Source organism: Nicotiana tomentosiformis, chromosome 9 (genome assembly GCF_000390325.3).
Source record: "Nicotiana tomentosiformis chromosome 9, ASM39032v3, whole genome shotgun sequence".
Lineage (NCBI taxonomy): Eukaryota > Viridiplantae > Streptophyta > Magnoliopsida > Solanales > Solanaceae > Nicotiana > Nicotiana tomentosiformis.
Genome location: NC_090820.1, coordinates 48,530,489 through 48,545,880, shown reverse-complemented (window position 1 = coordinate 48,545,880; position 15,392 = coordinate 48,530,489). Strand labels below are relative to the sequence as shown.

Sequence of the window (15,392 nt, the reverse complement as noted above, 5' to 3'; positions counted from 1 at the left end):
CTTGCAATTGATCAAATAAATCATCAATCCTAGGGAGTGGGTACTTATTCTTGATCGTCACCTTATTCAACTGTCTATAATCAATACACATCCGTAAGGAACCATCTTTCTTCCTCACAAATAACACAGGTGCTCCCCATGGTTATGTACTAGGTCTGATAAAGCCTTTTTCAAGCAAGTCCTTTAGTTGTTCTTTCAACTCTTTCAGCTCTGCGGGGGACATTCTATAGGAAGGAATAGATATTGGATGAGTATCTGGTAGTAGGTCAATAGCAAACTCAATTTCTCGCTCTGGCAGAAGACCCAGAAGCTTATCGGGAAAAACATCGGGAAACTCCTTAACCACATAGATAGATTGAATGGTTGGTGACTCTACTTTCATATCACGAACCCGAACAAAGTGATAAATATAGCCCTTTCTGATCATCTTCCTTCCTTGAGATAGGAAATAAATTTACCTCTCGGGGTTGCCGTATTACCTTTCCATTCCAAAACAGGCTCCACTGGAAATTGGAATCGGACCATCTTTGATCCACAATCAACGTTGGGATGACATGAAGCCAACCAATTCATACCCATTATAACATCAAATTCTACAATATCTAATTCGATTAGGTCCACTACTGTAGATCGACCATGAACTACTATGATACAATCTTTATATACTTGCTTAGCTATCACTGAGTCCCCCGACAGGTGTAGACACCTCAAAAGGTTTAACCAATTCAAGTTTTATTCCAAACTTACTAGCAACCAACGGAGTAACATATGATAAGGTGGAACCTGGGTCAATCAGTGCATATACATCATATGAGGAGACTGATAATATACCTGTAACAACATCAGGCGGTGACTCCTTATCATGTCGTCCTGTCAACGCATAAATGCAGTTCTGAGGAATGCTAGAGCTAAATGCTCTGCCTCTGCCTCTACCATGACTCATTGGTGCTTGTGAACCTTTCCCATGGGGCGTAATGATGATGACGAACCAGCTACAGATCCCGCTGGCTGAGCTATGCTTGCATCACCTCCCGTCGTACAATCCCTCATAACATGGCCCGGATAACCACAAGTATAACAAACACCAAACCCCATATGACACGTCAAAGAGGTAGTGTGGCAATACGATTGCTAATCTATACCCATCGGCACGTCAAAGTCAGCCATATCAAGTACGATTTGGCTAGCTAGGATATTCCTTCTCTAAACTCAAATCTAATAAACTTTTATACACATGTTCAACTAACAGAGACTTCTCTGTAGATGTAGCAACCTGAAAAAGGATCGATCAATATCTCAATATGTCCTTAATTTCTAACTCTTTGATTTGTATTAAATTCCCTACTGAAAGATTTTCTACTCTGTCCTTCTTATTGATTCCTGTAGGCCTATTATGTCTCTTACTTACTCTTTATAGTAGGATTGACTACCTTAATCCAAGTCAAAGTCTTTGTATGTGGGGTTATAGTCTTGTTTGGAGGAACCAATCCTTCGACAAAACCTAAAACTAGAGGTATTGCATCAGACATCGAGTAGGGAGCATATCTATCCTGGTGAGAAAACTGGTGTCATATATTGATAGATTCATTGTCTAAATTAATTCGTAAACTACCTAGCAGATTCACACTTTCGACTTTCAGGAAGGAAGTGACTCATAAATAGTTTAGTCCTATTCTTCTACCACATATCCTAGTTTGACATTAAGCGATGAAGTTCATTCTCTATAAATTCTTTTCTACTAAGAGTTTGTCATTAACCAAAATATTTTTATATACACAATTAGATATTGTAAGGAGCCTAATAAGGTCTTTCACTAGAAAGGAAAGTGTCAAAAAAATAAGAAAATAAGTTAAGCCGGATTTCTCGTACTATTTAAGAATTTCAATGTGAACTCGTTCCCAAGTTAGTTACGTCACCTATCAGTATTATTAATAGTAAGGTATCATGCCATGTATTTGCTAGCCTTGTTCTTCGGTTTGTAAAGTTCTAGCTTCACGGACCTGCCACTGCAATATCCTAGAGTTTATAATGTCTTAAGTATTCATAAAGAGCATATGAGTCCTCCAAACTAACAAAATGGTAAACTTAGGGTTTTGTATTTTTTTTTAACTCTATTGATGATACTCATTAGTTCTCAGTAATCTTCTAGGTGCATGAGGCCTCTAGAACCTTATTCTGTTGCTCATTCTTTTCATTTCTATCGCAATTTTTCCTCTGCATAAAGGTAATTAACTCAATGATAACAATCTCCTAGTTATGGTAGTGGATTAGTATTTACTTCAGGAGTGGATTCTATTACACGTCTTGTGGAAGTATGATACTATATTGTGGTGGCACGAACCTTCCTTGGAACTTTGTCTCTTCCTATTAGCTAAGAAAAATGACTACTAAAGGCAGCGTTTCATGTCCCTGGACCTTGAGCCTTTACTGATATTAGATAATCAAGCTCGAGCCATATGGTAACGAGATAAATAGCGTTAGATTAATTTACTTGACCCTAGTCGTCACACACATACAGAGGAACAAGAAAGAAAGGCCAGACACATCCTATCATGCCCTCGCAGAATCAAGATTATGGGAATGGCCGGCTACATAACCACAATTGAGATTCTACTACCGGCGTGTGCTCCATTAGTCACAAGAATAACCTAGGCTCTGATACCAACTTTGTCACGACCCAATTTAGGATCATGACTGGGGCTTAGGAGCTAGTGCCCTCAAGTAAGCCTCATCGATATTTTACAAAATATCGGACAGAGTTTTCTCTATTTTAGGACTGTCCAAAAATTTACCCTGTCTCAAAAATCAACAACAAAACCAACTTGTATCAACCAAATATCTCATAATCTTCGTCAACCAGTCAAATAATTATTCACCACTATTAATCAATCACTTGTAATACAGTAATCTAAAATTCATCTCCAAAACACTATAAGAGAATCTAATACTAGTCATGGGTCTAATAATGAATGAATACTCATGACACTAATAAAATGACTATAGAGCGACTCTAAGAGTTCAAAAGGAGAGAACATAGCAAATAAATAAACTCTTCGCCCACATGAACAAATACGGGGCTCTCCAGGAACTATCAACTCGTGTACTCTAATTAACGAAATCCTCGCTCGCGTCAACTGTTGTCTCTGTGAAAAAAATAGCGGGGAGTGAGTCGCTAGATCAGTGAGTAATAACACTTAGCCACAACCATTTTTAATGGGGACAAGTCAGAAAACATGCCTTTATAATAATAATAATAATAATAATAATAATAATAATAATAATCAGAAACTAGCATAAAAATAAAATGCTCTCTCAAAAAAGGTAAATATAATCAGTCTATTCATGTGCTTCCTGTAACCAGAATCAATTTAACAAATCGGTAATAAACACAGTAAATATTGTCTCTACAATTAGAGAGCGAGTCTGCAATTTCATTGAGGGGCTCAGTTATAGTATCCTATTCAGCATGGCTCGGGAGTTGGAGATGGATGTTTTGTTTCAGCAGGTGGTAGAGATCGCTTGTATATTAGAGGTTATGCGGGGTCAGGAAAGAGAGGACATGGAGGCTAAGAGGCCTTGTAGACCCGAAGGATCTGTTGATCCCTATTTTGGAGGTAGGGTACGTCATGGTAGAGGTTTTATGGGTCAATCAGTTCTGTTTGTATTTCAGGCTTCACGTGGTGCTTCAGACATTCATGGGTCCCAGAGTACCCTTACCGGACAGCTTCCACAGCCACCTCAGTAGAGAGGTTGCTTTCAGACTCCGGACAGATGTGTCACGGCGGGGTATTCAGGCTGTGAGTTCTGCTCTAGTTACGGCTATACCTTCACCGCTAGCTAGGGGTGGAGGTCAGGCGGGTATAGGTCACCCTGGAGGGGGAGGCCTAGCCTATTGTTACGCTCTTCTTGGTAGGGCAGGGGCCGATACGCCAGATGATGTCCTTACAGGTATCGTTTCAGTTGAGTATAAAGATGCATTTGTGTTACTTAGATCCGGTCCCATTTATTGGTAAGATTCATCCTAACTTGCTTTAGATATGGTTGTGTTTTGTTATTCTTATACTCTGTTCATGTGTTCACGCCAGTTAAGAAGTTTATTGTGATATCTCGTGTCTATCATTCTGGTTTGGTTGCTATTGTAGGTCCTGAGATTTGGGTAGACTTTCTGTTAGTTAAATACGGTAGGATTTGATGTTATCTCCGGATGGTTTGGCCCGACTTCTAGTTTGGGTGCTCTATAGGTATGGAAAGTTGTTACCTGTTGTGGTTTTGGTTCTACGAGATTGAGTTAGTGTAAGGGTTTATTTGCTGAGATGTTTACCTTACTTGTGATTCTGAGTTAAGGATGGGGGCCTAGTGTTCTTGATGGATAGGTGTGTTTGTGCTGGGATATATGCCACAGAGAGGTCATATTAAGGTAAGATTTGTTGTGGTTGTTGTGTGTGTCTTGCTTCTTCCTTGAGGATTGGATCCGTAGTATGGTATAAGTGGGGAGATGTGCATGTTTGGCTTGTTTGACAGTTCTCTCATATGTTCCTCATTCCATATTCAGTCATATTTGAGTTGTGTATGTTGGATTTGGATTGCGATGTATGTGCCCAGGTGGCATTCAATGTGGCTTGTTGATCGGATGAGTAGTTATGGGTTTCGCATGTTTCTTGCATTATTTTCAGTGTTGTGAAGATTTGGAACAAGGATTCTAGTTGATATGAGTCTATTTTCCAGTACCGGGCTTGGAAATGGTCTGCTATTGTGGTCAGAGTTGTTGCTATCGGCATATGGATGATGTGTTACGTCATGTGGTTATACCCTGAGGAAGTATGCATGAGTTGTTGTAGCTAGTTGAGAAATTTATAGTTTCTTTGTGTGATAATAAGGCACTTGGTAGATGTGGAAATTTGATTGTAAGGCTTATCTGCATGAGTGGAAGGAATAATCTATTGTTCAGATGATGTTTTAGGGATTATGTGGATTGGGGCGGTGTAGGATCACCAGTGTGTATGTGCATGGTGAGTTCATACAGGGATTTGATAACTTGGGAAAGATTCTTGGCACTTCGAGGACGAATGTTTGTTTACGAGGGGGAGAATATAACGACTCGACCAATCATTTTAAGCATTAAGGTTCCGTTTATTGGTTCGAGGTCTTGAGTAACTTCATATTATGTATTATGACTTGCGTGCATAGTCGGATTTGATTTTCAGATGATTTGGAATGAATTTGGATGAGTGATTCTCAATTTAGAAGCTGAAGCTGAAAATGTTGACCGAGATTTGACTTTTGTAAAAACGACCACGAAATGGTATTTTGATTACTCCGATAGGTTTGTATTGTGATTTTGAACTTGGGCGTATACCCGGAATCAAATTTGTAGGTCCGTAGGTTGATTTGTGTTGTTTTGCCGAAAGTTGGCAATTGTAAGGCATAAAATTTTTATAAGTTTGACCGTAGGTTGACTTCATAGCTACCGTGTTTTGATTTTTGTTTCAGAACTTAGAATAGGTATGTTTCGTCATTTGAAATTTGTCCGCAAAGTTTGGTGTCATTCCGAGTTGAGTTGATAGGAAGCGGACGTGCGGTTGTGGTTTTTAGAAGTTCTTGAGTTTCATTTTGATTTCATGTGTTTTGGAGGTCCAATGATGGCTGCGGATGTTATTATGATGATTTAATCATGCGAGCGAGTTCATGTTATGTTTTTATACTTGTATTGATGTTAAGTTTTGAGCCCCGAGGGCTCAGGTGAGTTTCGGACGCGTATTAGAGTGTTTGGAGGAATTCCAGCATTGCTTGTTTTGCACAAATGCTTTAGGTCTCGCATTTGCAACTGTCGCAAATGCGAGGAATGGATTGCATTTGCGATGAAGGCTGGACTCTATTAGGTTTGCATTTGCGAACAAAAAATTTGCTTTTGCGATGGGGGGTTGGGATAGGCTGAGTTGCATTTGCGATAAACTTAATCGCTATTGCGATATGTCCATAGTTTGCATTTGCGAACAAAACATTGCATTTGCGATGTCAGTAGGACTATGAGGGTTTCGCTTTTGTGGACCATTTTTTGCATTTGCGGGGTTTGCATTTGCGACACCTGCGACTGGACAAAAAGCTTAGGGACGAGATTTTTTGTCTCATTTTCATATTTTGGGACCCTTGACTCGGTAAGAGGCGATTTTGAAGAGGGATTTTCATCTACAATTATTGGGTAAGGGATTTTGTTCAATTTCCAACTATTTTACATGATTATATGTGAGTTTTAACATCAAAATCTAGAGAATCAAAGTGAAATTTTGGAAAACTTTGTCTATATTTTAAAAAATAAAAATTTGAGGTTTCGGAGTCGATTTGGACTCAGATTTTGAAAGAAAACACATATATGGACTCGTGGGGTTTTGAGTAGTCGGAATCTAACCTTAAACTAAAGTTTTGACTAGGTGGGACTGGGGTTGACGTTTGTTGACTTTTGAGAAATTTTGTAAAGATCATAGCTTTAATTATTGGAATTGATTTCTCTTGCATTATTTGATGTTATTGAGTCAATTTTGGTTAGATTTGAGCCGAGCGGACGTGAATTGTAAAGGGAAAGCTATTTCTGAGTTGTGTGGAAGAACTACCCCATAGGGATTGGTTGTTTGCACTATTAGAACTACGTGAAAGACGTGTACACGAGGTGACGAGTGTGTACATGGCTTATATGTGGAAATTTGACTGGCATAGACTCTTAGGTTCTTATGTACATTAAAATGAAGTTGTCTTATCATGTTAAATCCTCCGTTGCTAAATTTACCCTTACATGTCTTATTTGAAGTGGATTGGTTAATGTTCTACCCTTTATTGCAAAATATACTCATATATGCCTAAATTGAAGTTGTTACCTCTTTTATTACCATGTTATCTCTTCCATTGTTGACTTATTCTTATTTGGAATCATTGTTACATATTATCTCCCCTATTGTTGAGTTACTCTTATTTGATACTATTGTTACAAATTATGTCTCCCATGGTTGAGTTATTCTTATTTGAAACCATTATTACTTGTCACGTCTTTCATTGTGAGCCCGTTCTTCCATTATTTTGTGTTTTGTAATTCTTGTGTTGATTTACTGAACGTACTCTCGTGTCATTATTGTTATTGTTGTACTCAGTGTGGTTGTGATATTGGGATTCTTTTGAGGAAATGTTGTGGCATATGGGCACATGTTGTGCGAGTTGTTATATTGTGTTGTTATGTTTTTGGCACACATGATATTGTTGAGAGGATTATCAGGTTGTTCGCACATGAGTTGTCTGTGCTATTGTTATTATTGATATTTGCACATGCAGCATGACAAGGCGGGCTATTTATATGTGGGTTTTCTCATGTGTCGAGACAAGACGGAAATATTATTATGTGCATGTGGCGAGACAAGGCGGACATTTACTTTATTGTTACGCACGTGGCGAGACAAGGGGGCTATGTCGGGGATGATTTGTGATGACTTATGATGTCCTGGGGGCATTGTTATTGTTGATATTTGTGTAATGGTGTGCCTACCTTGTATGAGTCATGCATTTTATGATTCGTTGTGTTGTCTTCTATGCGCCATTCGTTGTCTCTTATATTACTTGTTGACTCTAGTCGTGATAGAACTCTTGAACAAGCATACACCGTAATTAATCACTTATATCAGTCTAAGTAGATAAACCTTGATGTGTATTGATCATTTACATGTATTCTCCTATACTTGCCTTCTTTGTGAGAGTTGTATTGTTGGCACGTTAGTTGTCTGTGTGGATATGAGATATTTATACTATTGGCACGTGAGTCATCCATGCAATTATGAGATATTGTCACTCCCTTAGAACGTGAGTTGCCCGTGCAGATATGAGGTATTAATGGTATTGGCACATGAGTTGTCTGTGCAGCACGTGAGTTATCCATCCGGTTGTGATTTGTAATGTGGGCACAAGACACCAAGTGATTAGGGTTCGTGATTTGGGACCCGTGATATATGATTATGAGGTGTGGTACCTCGGGGAAATTCTTGTATAAAGCTTGTGTCGAAACGGTTGGTTATTGGGTTGTTACTTGTTTTCCCTTACTTGGTTTCACCGAACTGTAGCTGTATTCAGCTTACACTACGGCGTTATTACCTCTTGTTCCATGTTGCTTATTGTTGTTTCTAGTTTTCCATTGAAAGTATTGTTTTGTTATTTTTACCATGCTTAGCTTTATGTTGATATTGTTCCTTGTTAGTTTTACATTCATACTTGTACAGGTTATTATGTCTAGTAGGTTTCTTGACTGTTCCTCATCACTACTCCACCGAGGTTAGTCTTAATACTTACTGGGTACCGCTATGGCGTACTCATGCTACGCTTGCTGCACATTTTTGTGCAGATCCAGGTACCTCGGAGCTTGTTGATCACTAGATATATGATCGAGTATTGCCGTGGAGACTTCAATGTATACATGTCGTCGCGTTCACAGGCCTCGAAGTCACCTTCTGAAATTTTACTTTGTACTGGTTATTTCTATTCCGAAATAGTCGTACTTAGAGATTTTCTAGTAAACTCAGTAGCGCTTATGACTTGTAATACCGGTTTTGGGTGATATGTATCTTTTGTGGATCGTTGGCTTTATATAGAATGTTTTGTTTCATGCTTAATAGTCGATTGATTAAAATCTGTTATAAATTCAGTAAGTGTTAGGCTTACCTAGTCTTAGAGACTAGGTGACATTGCGACTCCTAAGGAGGGATATTGGGTCGTGACACGAAGCCTATCCTGAATCAACTTGACTTTCTCCAAGGCATCCCGAACCAAATCAGTGTCCAACAACCTTGCCTCTCCCGGCTCAAACCAACCAACTGGGGAACGACACCGCTTCCCATATAAAGCCTCATAAGGAGCCATCTGAATACTCGATTGGTAGTTTTTGTTGTAGGCAAACTTTGCAAGAGGTAAGAAATGATCCCAAGAACCCCCGAAATCCTTAACACAAGCGCGCAGCATGTCCTCCAAGATCTGAATGGTGCGCTCGGACTGCCCATCCGTATGAGGGTGGAATGCTCTACTCAACTCAACCCGCATACCCAACTCATACTGCATAGCTCTCCAGAAGTGCGATGTGAACTGTTTGCCTCGATCACACCGAAATGCCGTGGAGATGAACAATCACACAGATATAGATCTTAGCCAGCTGCTGTGAAGAATAGATAGTCACAACCAGAATGAAATGTGCAGACTTAGTCAATCTATTCACTAACCCACACTGCATCGAATATCTTCAAAGTCCACGGGAGCCCATCAACGAAATCCATGGTAATACCTCCCACTTCCACTCGGGAATCTCAAGTCTCTGAAGCAAACCACCCGGTCTTTGGTGCTCATACGTCACATGCTGACAGTTCAAACACCGAGACACATACCCCACTATATCTTTCTTCATTCGTCTCCACCAATAGTGTTGCCTCAAATCCTGATACATCATTGCGGCACTCGGATGAATGGAATACCGCGAACTGTGGGCCTTCTTAAGAATCAACTCAAGCAACCCATCCATATTGGGCACACAAATCCGACCCTGCATCCGTAACACCCCATCATCTCCAATGGAAACCTCCTTGACACCATCGTACTGCACCGTGTCCTTAAGGACAAGCAAGTGGGGGACGTCATACTGATGCTCTCTGATACGCTCATGCAAAGACGACCGAGACACCATGCAAGTAATAACCCGCCTAGACTCCAAAATATCTAACCTCACTAGCTGATTGGCTAACGCGTGAACATCTAACTCCAGTGGTCTCTCACCAACTAGAATATATGCAAGGCTACCCATACTCTCAGCCTTTCTGCTCAAGGTATAGGCCACCACATTGACCTTCCCAAGATAGTACAAAATGGTGATATCATAGTCTAATAACAGCTCGAACCACCTCCGCTGCCTCGAGGTTAGATCCTTTCGCTTAAATAAGTGTTGTAGACTTTGATGATCTGTGAATACCTCACACGACATGCCATAGAGATGAGGCCTCCAAATCTTAGATGCATGAACAATGGATGTCAACTCTAAATCATGAACTTGGTATTTCTTCTCATGGGCCTTCAGCTAACGTGAAGCATATGTGAATCACCTAACCCTCTTACATCAAGACACACCCGATGACAATCTATGAAGCATCAATATAAACTACATACAAACCCGATGATGATGGCAAAACTAGAACTGGAGTTGTGGTCAAAACAGTCTTGATTTTCTAAAAGCACAACTCACACTCATCAGACCATCTGAAAAGAGCACCCTTCTGGGTCAACTTGGTCAATGGGGCTGAGATAGATGAAAACCCCTCCAAGAACCGGCGATAAAAACCCGCCAAACCCTAGAAGCTCTGAATCTCTGTAGCTGAAGTAGGTCTTAGGCCAGTTCTAAACTACCGCAATCTTCTTAGGATCCACCTTTATGCCCTTGGAAGATACAACATTGCCCAAAAAGGCAACCGAATCCAACCAAAACTCACACTTTGAAAACTTGGCATATAACTGACTCTCCCTCTAGGTCTTAAGTACAACCCAAAGATGCTGCTCATGCTCCTTTCAATTGCGGGAGTAAACCAAAATATCATCAACGAAGACGATCACAAAAGAATCCAAATAGGGCTTGAATACCGGTTCATCAAATCCATAAGTGTTGTTGGGGCATTCGTCAAGCCAAATGACATCACTAGGAACTCATAATGACCATACCGAATTTGAAAAGTTGTCTTAGGGACATCTGATGCCTTAATATTCAACTGATGGTAGCCAGATCTCAAATCTATCTTCGAAAACACTTTGGCACCCTGAAGCTGATCAAATAAGTCATCAATCCTCGACAACAGATACTTGTTCCTGATAGTGACTTTGTTCAACTGCCGATAATCTATGCACATCCTTATCGAACCATCTTTCTTCTTCACAAACAACACTGGTGCACCCTAGGGCGAGACACTAGGTCTAATGAATCCCTTGTCAAGCAAATCCCGCAATTGCTCCTTCAATTCATTTAACTCAGTTGGGGCCATATGGTATGGTGGAATAGAAATGGGCTGAGTGTCCGAAGCCAAGTCAATACAGAAGTCGATATATCTGTCGGGTGGCATTCGCGGAAAATCCACAGAAAACACCTCTAGAAACTCGCACACAACTAGTACTGAATCCATGAAAAGAACCTCCTCACTAGGATCATGAATATACGCCAAATATGCTAGATATCCCTTCTCGACCATATGATAGGCCTTCACATGAGAAATAACTTTGCTCGTAGAATGGTCAGGAGTCCCAGTCCACTCTAATTGAGGCAACCCGGACATGGCTATGGTCACTATCTTGGCGTGACAATCCAAAATAGCATGGTAAGGTAACAGCCAAGCCATACAAAGAAAACATCAAAGTCCACCATATCAAGAAGTAGAAGGTCTACCCTAGTCTCACAGCTCCCGATAGAAACCACACACGAGTGATAAACATGATCTATAACAATAGAATCTTCCCAAGGCATGGACACATAGACCGGAGCACTCAAAGAATCACGAGGCATAACCAGATTTGAAGTAAAATAGGATGACACATATGAATAAGTAGAGCCTCAATCAAATAAGACTGAGGCATCTCTATGGCAAACTGGAACAATACCTGTGATGACAGCGTCAGATGACTCTGCCTCAAGTCTAACTGGAATTGCATAAAAATTAGGTTGGGCCCCACCACTCTGACCTTCGCCTATCGAACAGCCTCTAGCTAGATGGCCTTCACCTCTAATGGCCAGACTCTCACCTCAAATAGCCTGACCTCCACCTTTAGCAGCCTGACCCCCACCTCTAGCTGACTGAGCGGGCGGTGGAGAAACCGGAGCCGGAACCATGGCACGAGAATCTTGATATGGCATGCTGCTATGTGACCGGCTTCTATGACACTCTGGAACTAGCCATGTCGACCTGGATAACCACTTGATAACTCTGGGTTAGAGACTAATAGGAGCTGAAGGTGCACTTTAGGCTAGTTGCTCATAAAGAGATCCATAAGAACCGCGACTACATGAAGTAGTATGGGATGCCCGAAGCGCTGACTGAATCGTCCTGGGAGGATATCCCCCACAAAATGAACCCCTGCCTCTAGACGAGGCACTACTGAAACCACCAAAATAAAGAGGCATCTTCTCAGATACTGCCTCTCTACCTTGACCACTAATCATCTCGTTCCATCTAGAAATCTCTACGGCCCGCTGGAAAGAAATATCATGCCCAGTCTCCTTGGCCATCTACATCTTGATACCAAAAGTAAGCCTATCAATGAATCTCCTCATTCTCTCCCTCTCAGTAAGGAGTAAGATAACTGCATGGCAAGCTAGATCCACCAATCGAGTCTCATACTGGGTAACAGTCATGCTACCCTACTGAAGGCACTCACACTGCATGCGGTACTCCTTACTCAAAGTGATAAGAATAATCTTCTCCGGAAACAACTGCGAAAATTGATCCCAATTGTGTTGCGGTGAACCTGCTGGTCTGCTCCGCATATAATCCTCCCACCATCTCTTGGGTGAACCGGTCATCTGAAATACTGCAAAGGCAACTCCAGTGGACTCCACAATACCTATTTTATGCATCACCTCAAGGCAACAGTCCAAATAATCCTGTGGGTCCTCTAAAGGTGCACCAGCAAAATGAATAGGAAAGAGCTTTGTGAACTTGTCCAATCACATCAATCCATCAGAAGACATCGTGAGCCTCTCCCCGGTATGTGTAGAAATAATCGGTTGAGCCAGTCCAACTGGCGGTACTGTCGGAGTCTGATATCTATGAGCTATGTTCTCTGGTGATTGAGTAGCGGGAGTCTATGCTCCTCCCCCAGCCTGAGAGACAGTTGGTGCCACCAGAAATGCAGTGGTCTGGGCCACGCTCTCCATAAGGCCCACCAAGAAGACTAGAGTGTCCTGAAGTACTGGGGTAGGAATAAACCCCTCCAGAACTTGAGCTGGTCTAACTGGCATAGTCTGAACAAGAGCATCCTTCTCCTGCTCGATCTGAGGCTCCGAAATAGATGTTGCTACATGTGCTCTAGGTTGAGCTCTGCCTCTGCCTCGGCCATGACCTCTACCCCTGGTAGTGGCTACAAGAAGGGGATCTGACACCTGCTTGGCTGTAGATGTTGTGCGTGTTCTCACCATCTGCGAGAGAACAAGAATGGAATGATTCGGACATCAATGATAGAATAAAATTGCAACATAGGGAAATAAAGAAGTGAAATGTTCCTAAAGCTCCATAGCCTCTAGCAGATAAGTACAAAAGTCTTTGTACCGATCCTCCAGACTCTACTAAGTCTTCTCATGACTCGTGATACCTAAGCAACCTAGTGCTTTAATACGAACTTGTCACAACCCGGAATTTCCAACCTCGGGACCATGATAGCGCCTAACATCTACTTGCTAGGAAATCCAACGTTATTAAACCAATTATCTAGTTTTGAACAATTAACACCGAGTAATGATATTTAATGGTAAATAAATTCAGAATTTAACACAGTGTTAATAGATGTAATGCAATGCTAACTACTCCCAGAAATCCGGAGTCACAAGTACATGAGCAACTAGAGTACTATATATATGGTCTGAAACAAAGTACAACTGTATGAGACTAGATAAACAATAAAATGGAGAAAGAAGGAGACTTCAGGGCTACGGACGCCGTCTAGATATACCTCAAGTCTCCAAATATGGTTGAATTAGAGCAGAACACCACTAGACACCGCTGGGATCAACACCAGTATGTGTATAAGAAGTGTAGAAGTGTAGCGTGAATACAACCAACCCAATGTACTCCATAAGTGTCGAGCCTAACCTCGACGAGGTAGTGACGAGGCTATGACAAGACACCTACTTGAAACTTGTACGGATATATACACAGAGCAACAAAATAACAAGTATGGAAATTAAAACATTAACTGGGAAGGGGCATGCAAAAGGAGAAATATCATAAGAATGGCAAGTACAAAATCACAAATGGAAACACCGTCCTCTACCATGTCCTTAAGGATAAGCAAATGGGGGCCGTCATACTGACGCTCACTGATGTGCTCATACAAAGAAGACAGAGAAACCGTGCAAGCCAGAACCCGGCTAGGCCCCGAAACATCTAACCTAACGAACCGATTGGCCAACTCCTGAACATCTAATGCTAGCGGTCTCTGACCAACTGGAATATATGCAAGGCTACCCATACTCTCAGCCTTTTTGCTCAAGGCATCGGCCACCACATTAGCCTTCCCAGGATAGTTTAAAATGGTGATATCATACTTTTAACAACTCTAACCACCTCCGCTGCCTCAAGTTTTTATCCAATTGCTTAAATAAGTGTAGTAGACTCACGTCGTAGAGATAATGCCTTCAAATCTTCAATGTGTGAACAATGGCTGGCAACTCTAAATAATGAACTAGGTAGCTCTTCTTATGGGGCTTCAGCTGACGTGAAGCATAAGCGATCACCCTACCCTCCATCATCAAGACACACCCGATTTCAATCCGTGAAGCATCACAATAAACTTTATACGAACCTGATGCTGATGACAAAACTAGAATTGATATTGTGGTCAAAGCAGTCTTGAGCTTCTGAAATCTCAACTCACACTCATCGGACCATCTGAAAAGAGCACCCTTCTGAGTCAACTTGGTCAATGGGGCTGAGACAGATGAAAACTCCTCCACGAATTGGTGATAATAACCCACTAAACCCACAAAGCTCCGAATCTCGGTAGCTGAAGTAGGTCTAGGCCAATTCTGAACTCCCTTAATCTTCTTAGGATCCATCTTTATGCCCTTGGAAGATACAACATGGCCCAAAAAGGCAATTGAATAAAACAAAACTCACACTTTGAAAAATTGGCATATAACTGACTATCCCTCAAGGTTTGAAGTACAACCCGAAGATGTTTCTCATGCTCCTCTCGATTGAGGGAGTAAACTAAAATATCATCAATAAAGACTATAACAAAAGAATCCAAATAGGACTTCAATACCCAGTTCATCAAATCCATAAATGATGTTGGGGCATTTGTCAAGCCAAATGACATCACTAGGAACTCCTAATGACTATACCGAGTCCAAAAGGTTGTCTTAGGTACATTCGATGCCCTAATCCTCGGCTGATGGTATCCAGATCTCAAATCAATCTTCGAAAACACTTTTAGTACCTCGAAGCTGATCAAATAAGTCATCAATCCTCGGCAACGGATACTTGTTCTTGATAGTGACTTTGTTAAACTACCGATAATCTATACACATCCTCATCAAACCATCATTCTTCTTCACAAACAACACTGGTTCACCCTAGGGCGAGACACTAGGTCAAATGAATCCCTTGTCAGGCAAATCTTGCAATTGC

General features: G+C 41.2%; 1 protein-coding gene across 1 annotated transcript; it reads right to left on the bottom strand.

The window, feature by feature from the left end:
• Positions 1-14,398: 14,398 nt before the first annotated feature.
• On the bottom strand, positions 14,399-14,818 carry LOC138898743 (uncharacterized mitochondrial protein AtMg00860-like). The gene has a single exon (XM_070184839.1). It carries the CDS (start codon positions 14,816-14,818, stop codon positions 14,399-14,401), a length of 420 nt encoding a protein of 139 aa, XP_070040940.1.
• Between the last annotated feature and the right edge of the window lie 574 nt (positions 14,819-15,392).

Excerpts from the sequence above, each read along its gene's own strand:
- LOC138898743 (XM_070184839.1), bottom strand. The coding sequence starts at position 14,818 with ATGGATCCTAAGAAGATTAAGGGAGTTCAGAATTGGCCTAGACCTACT.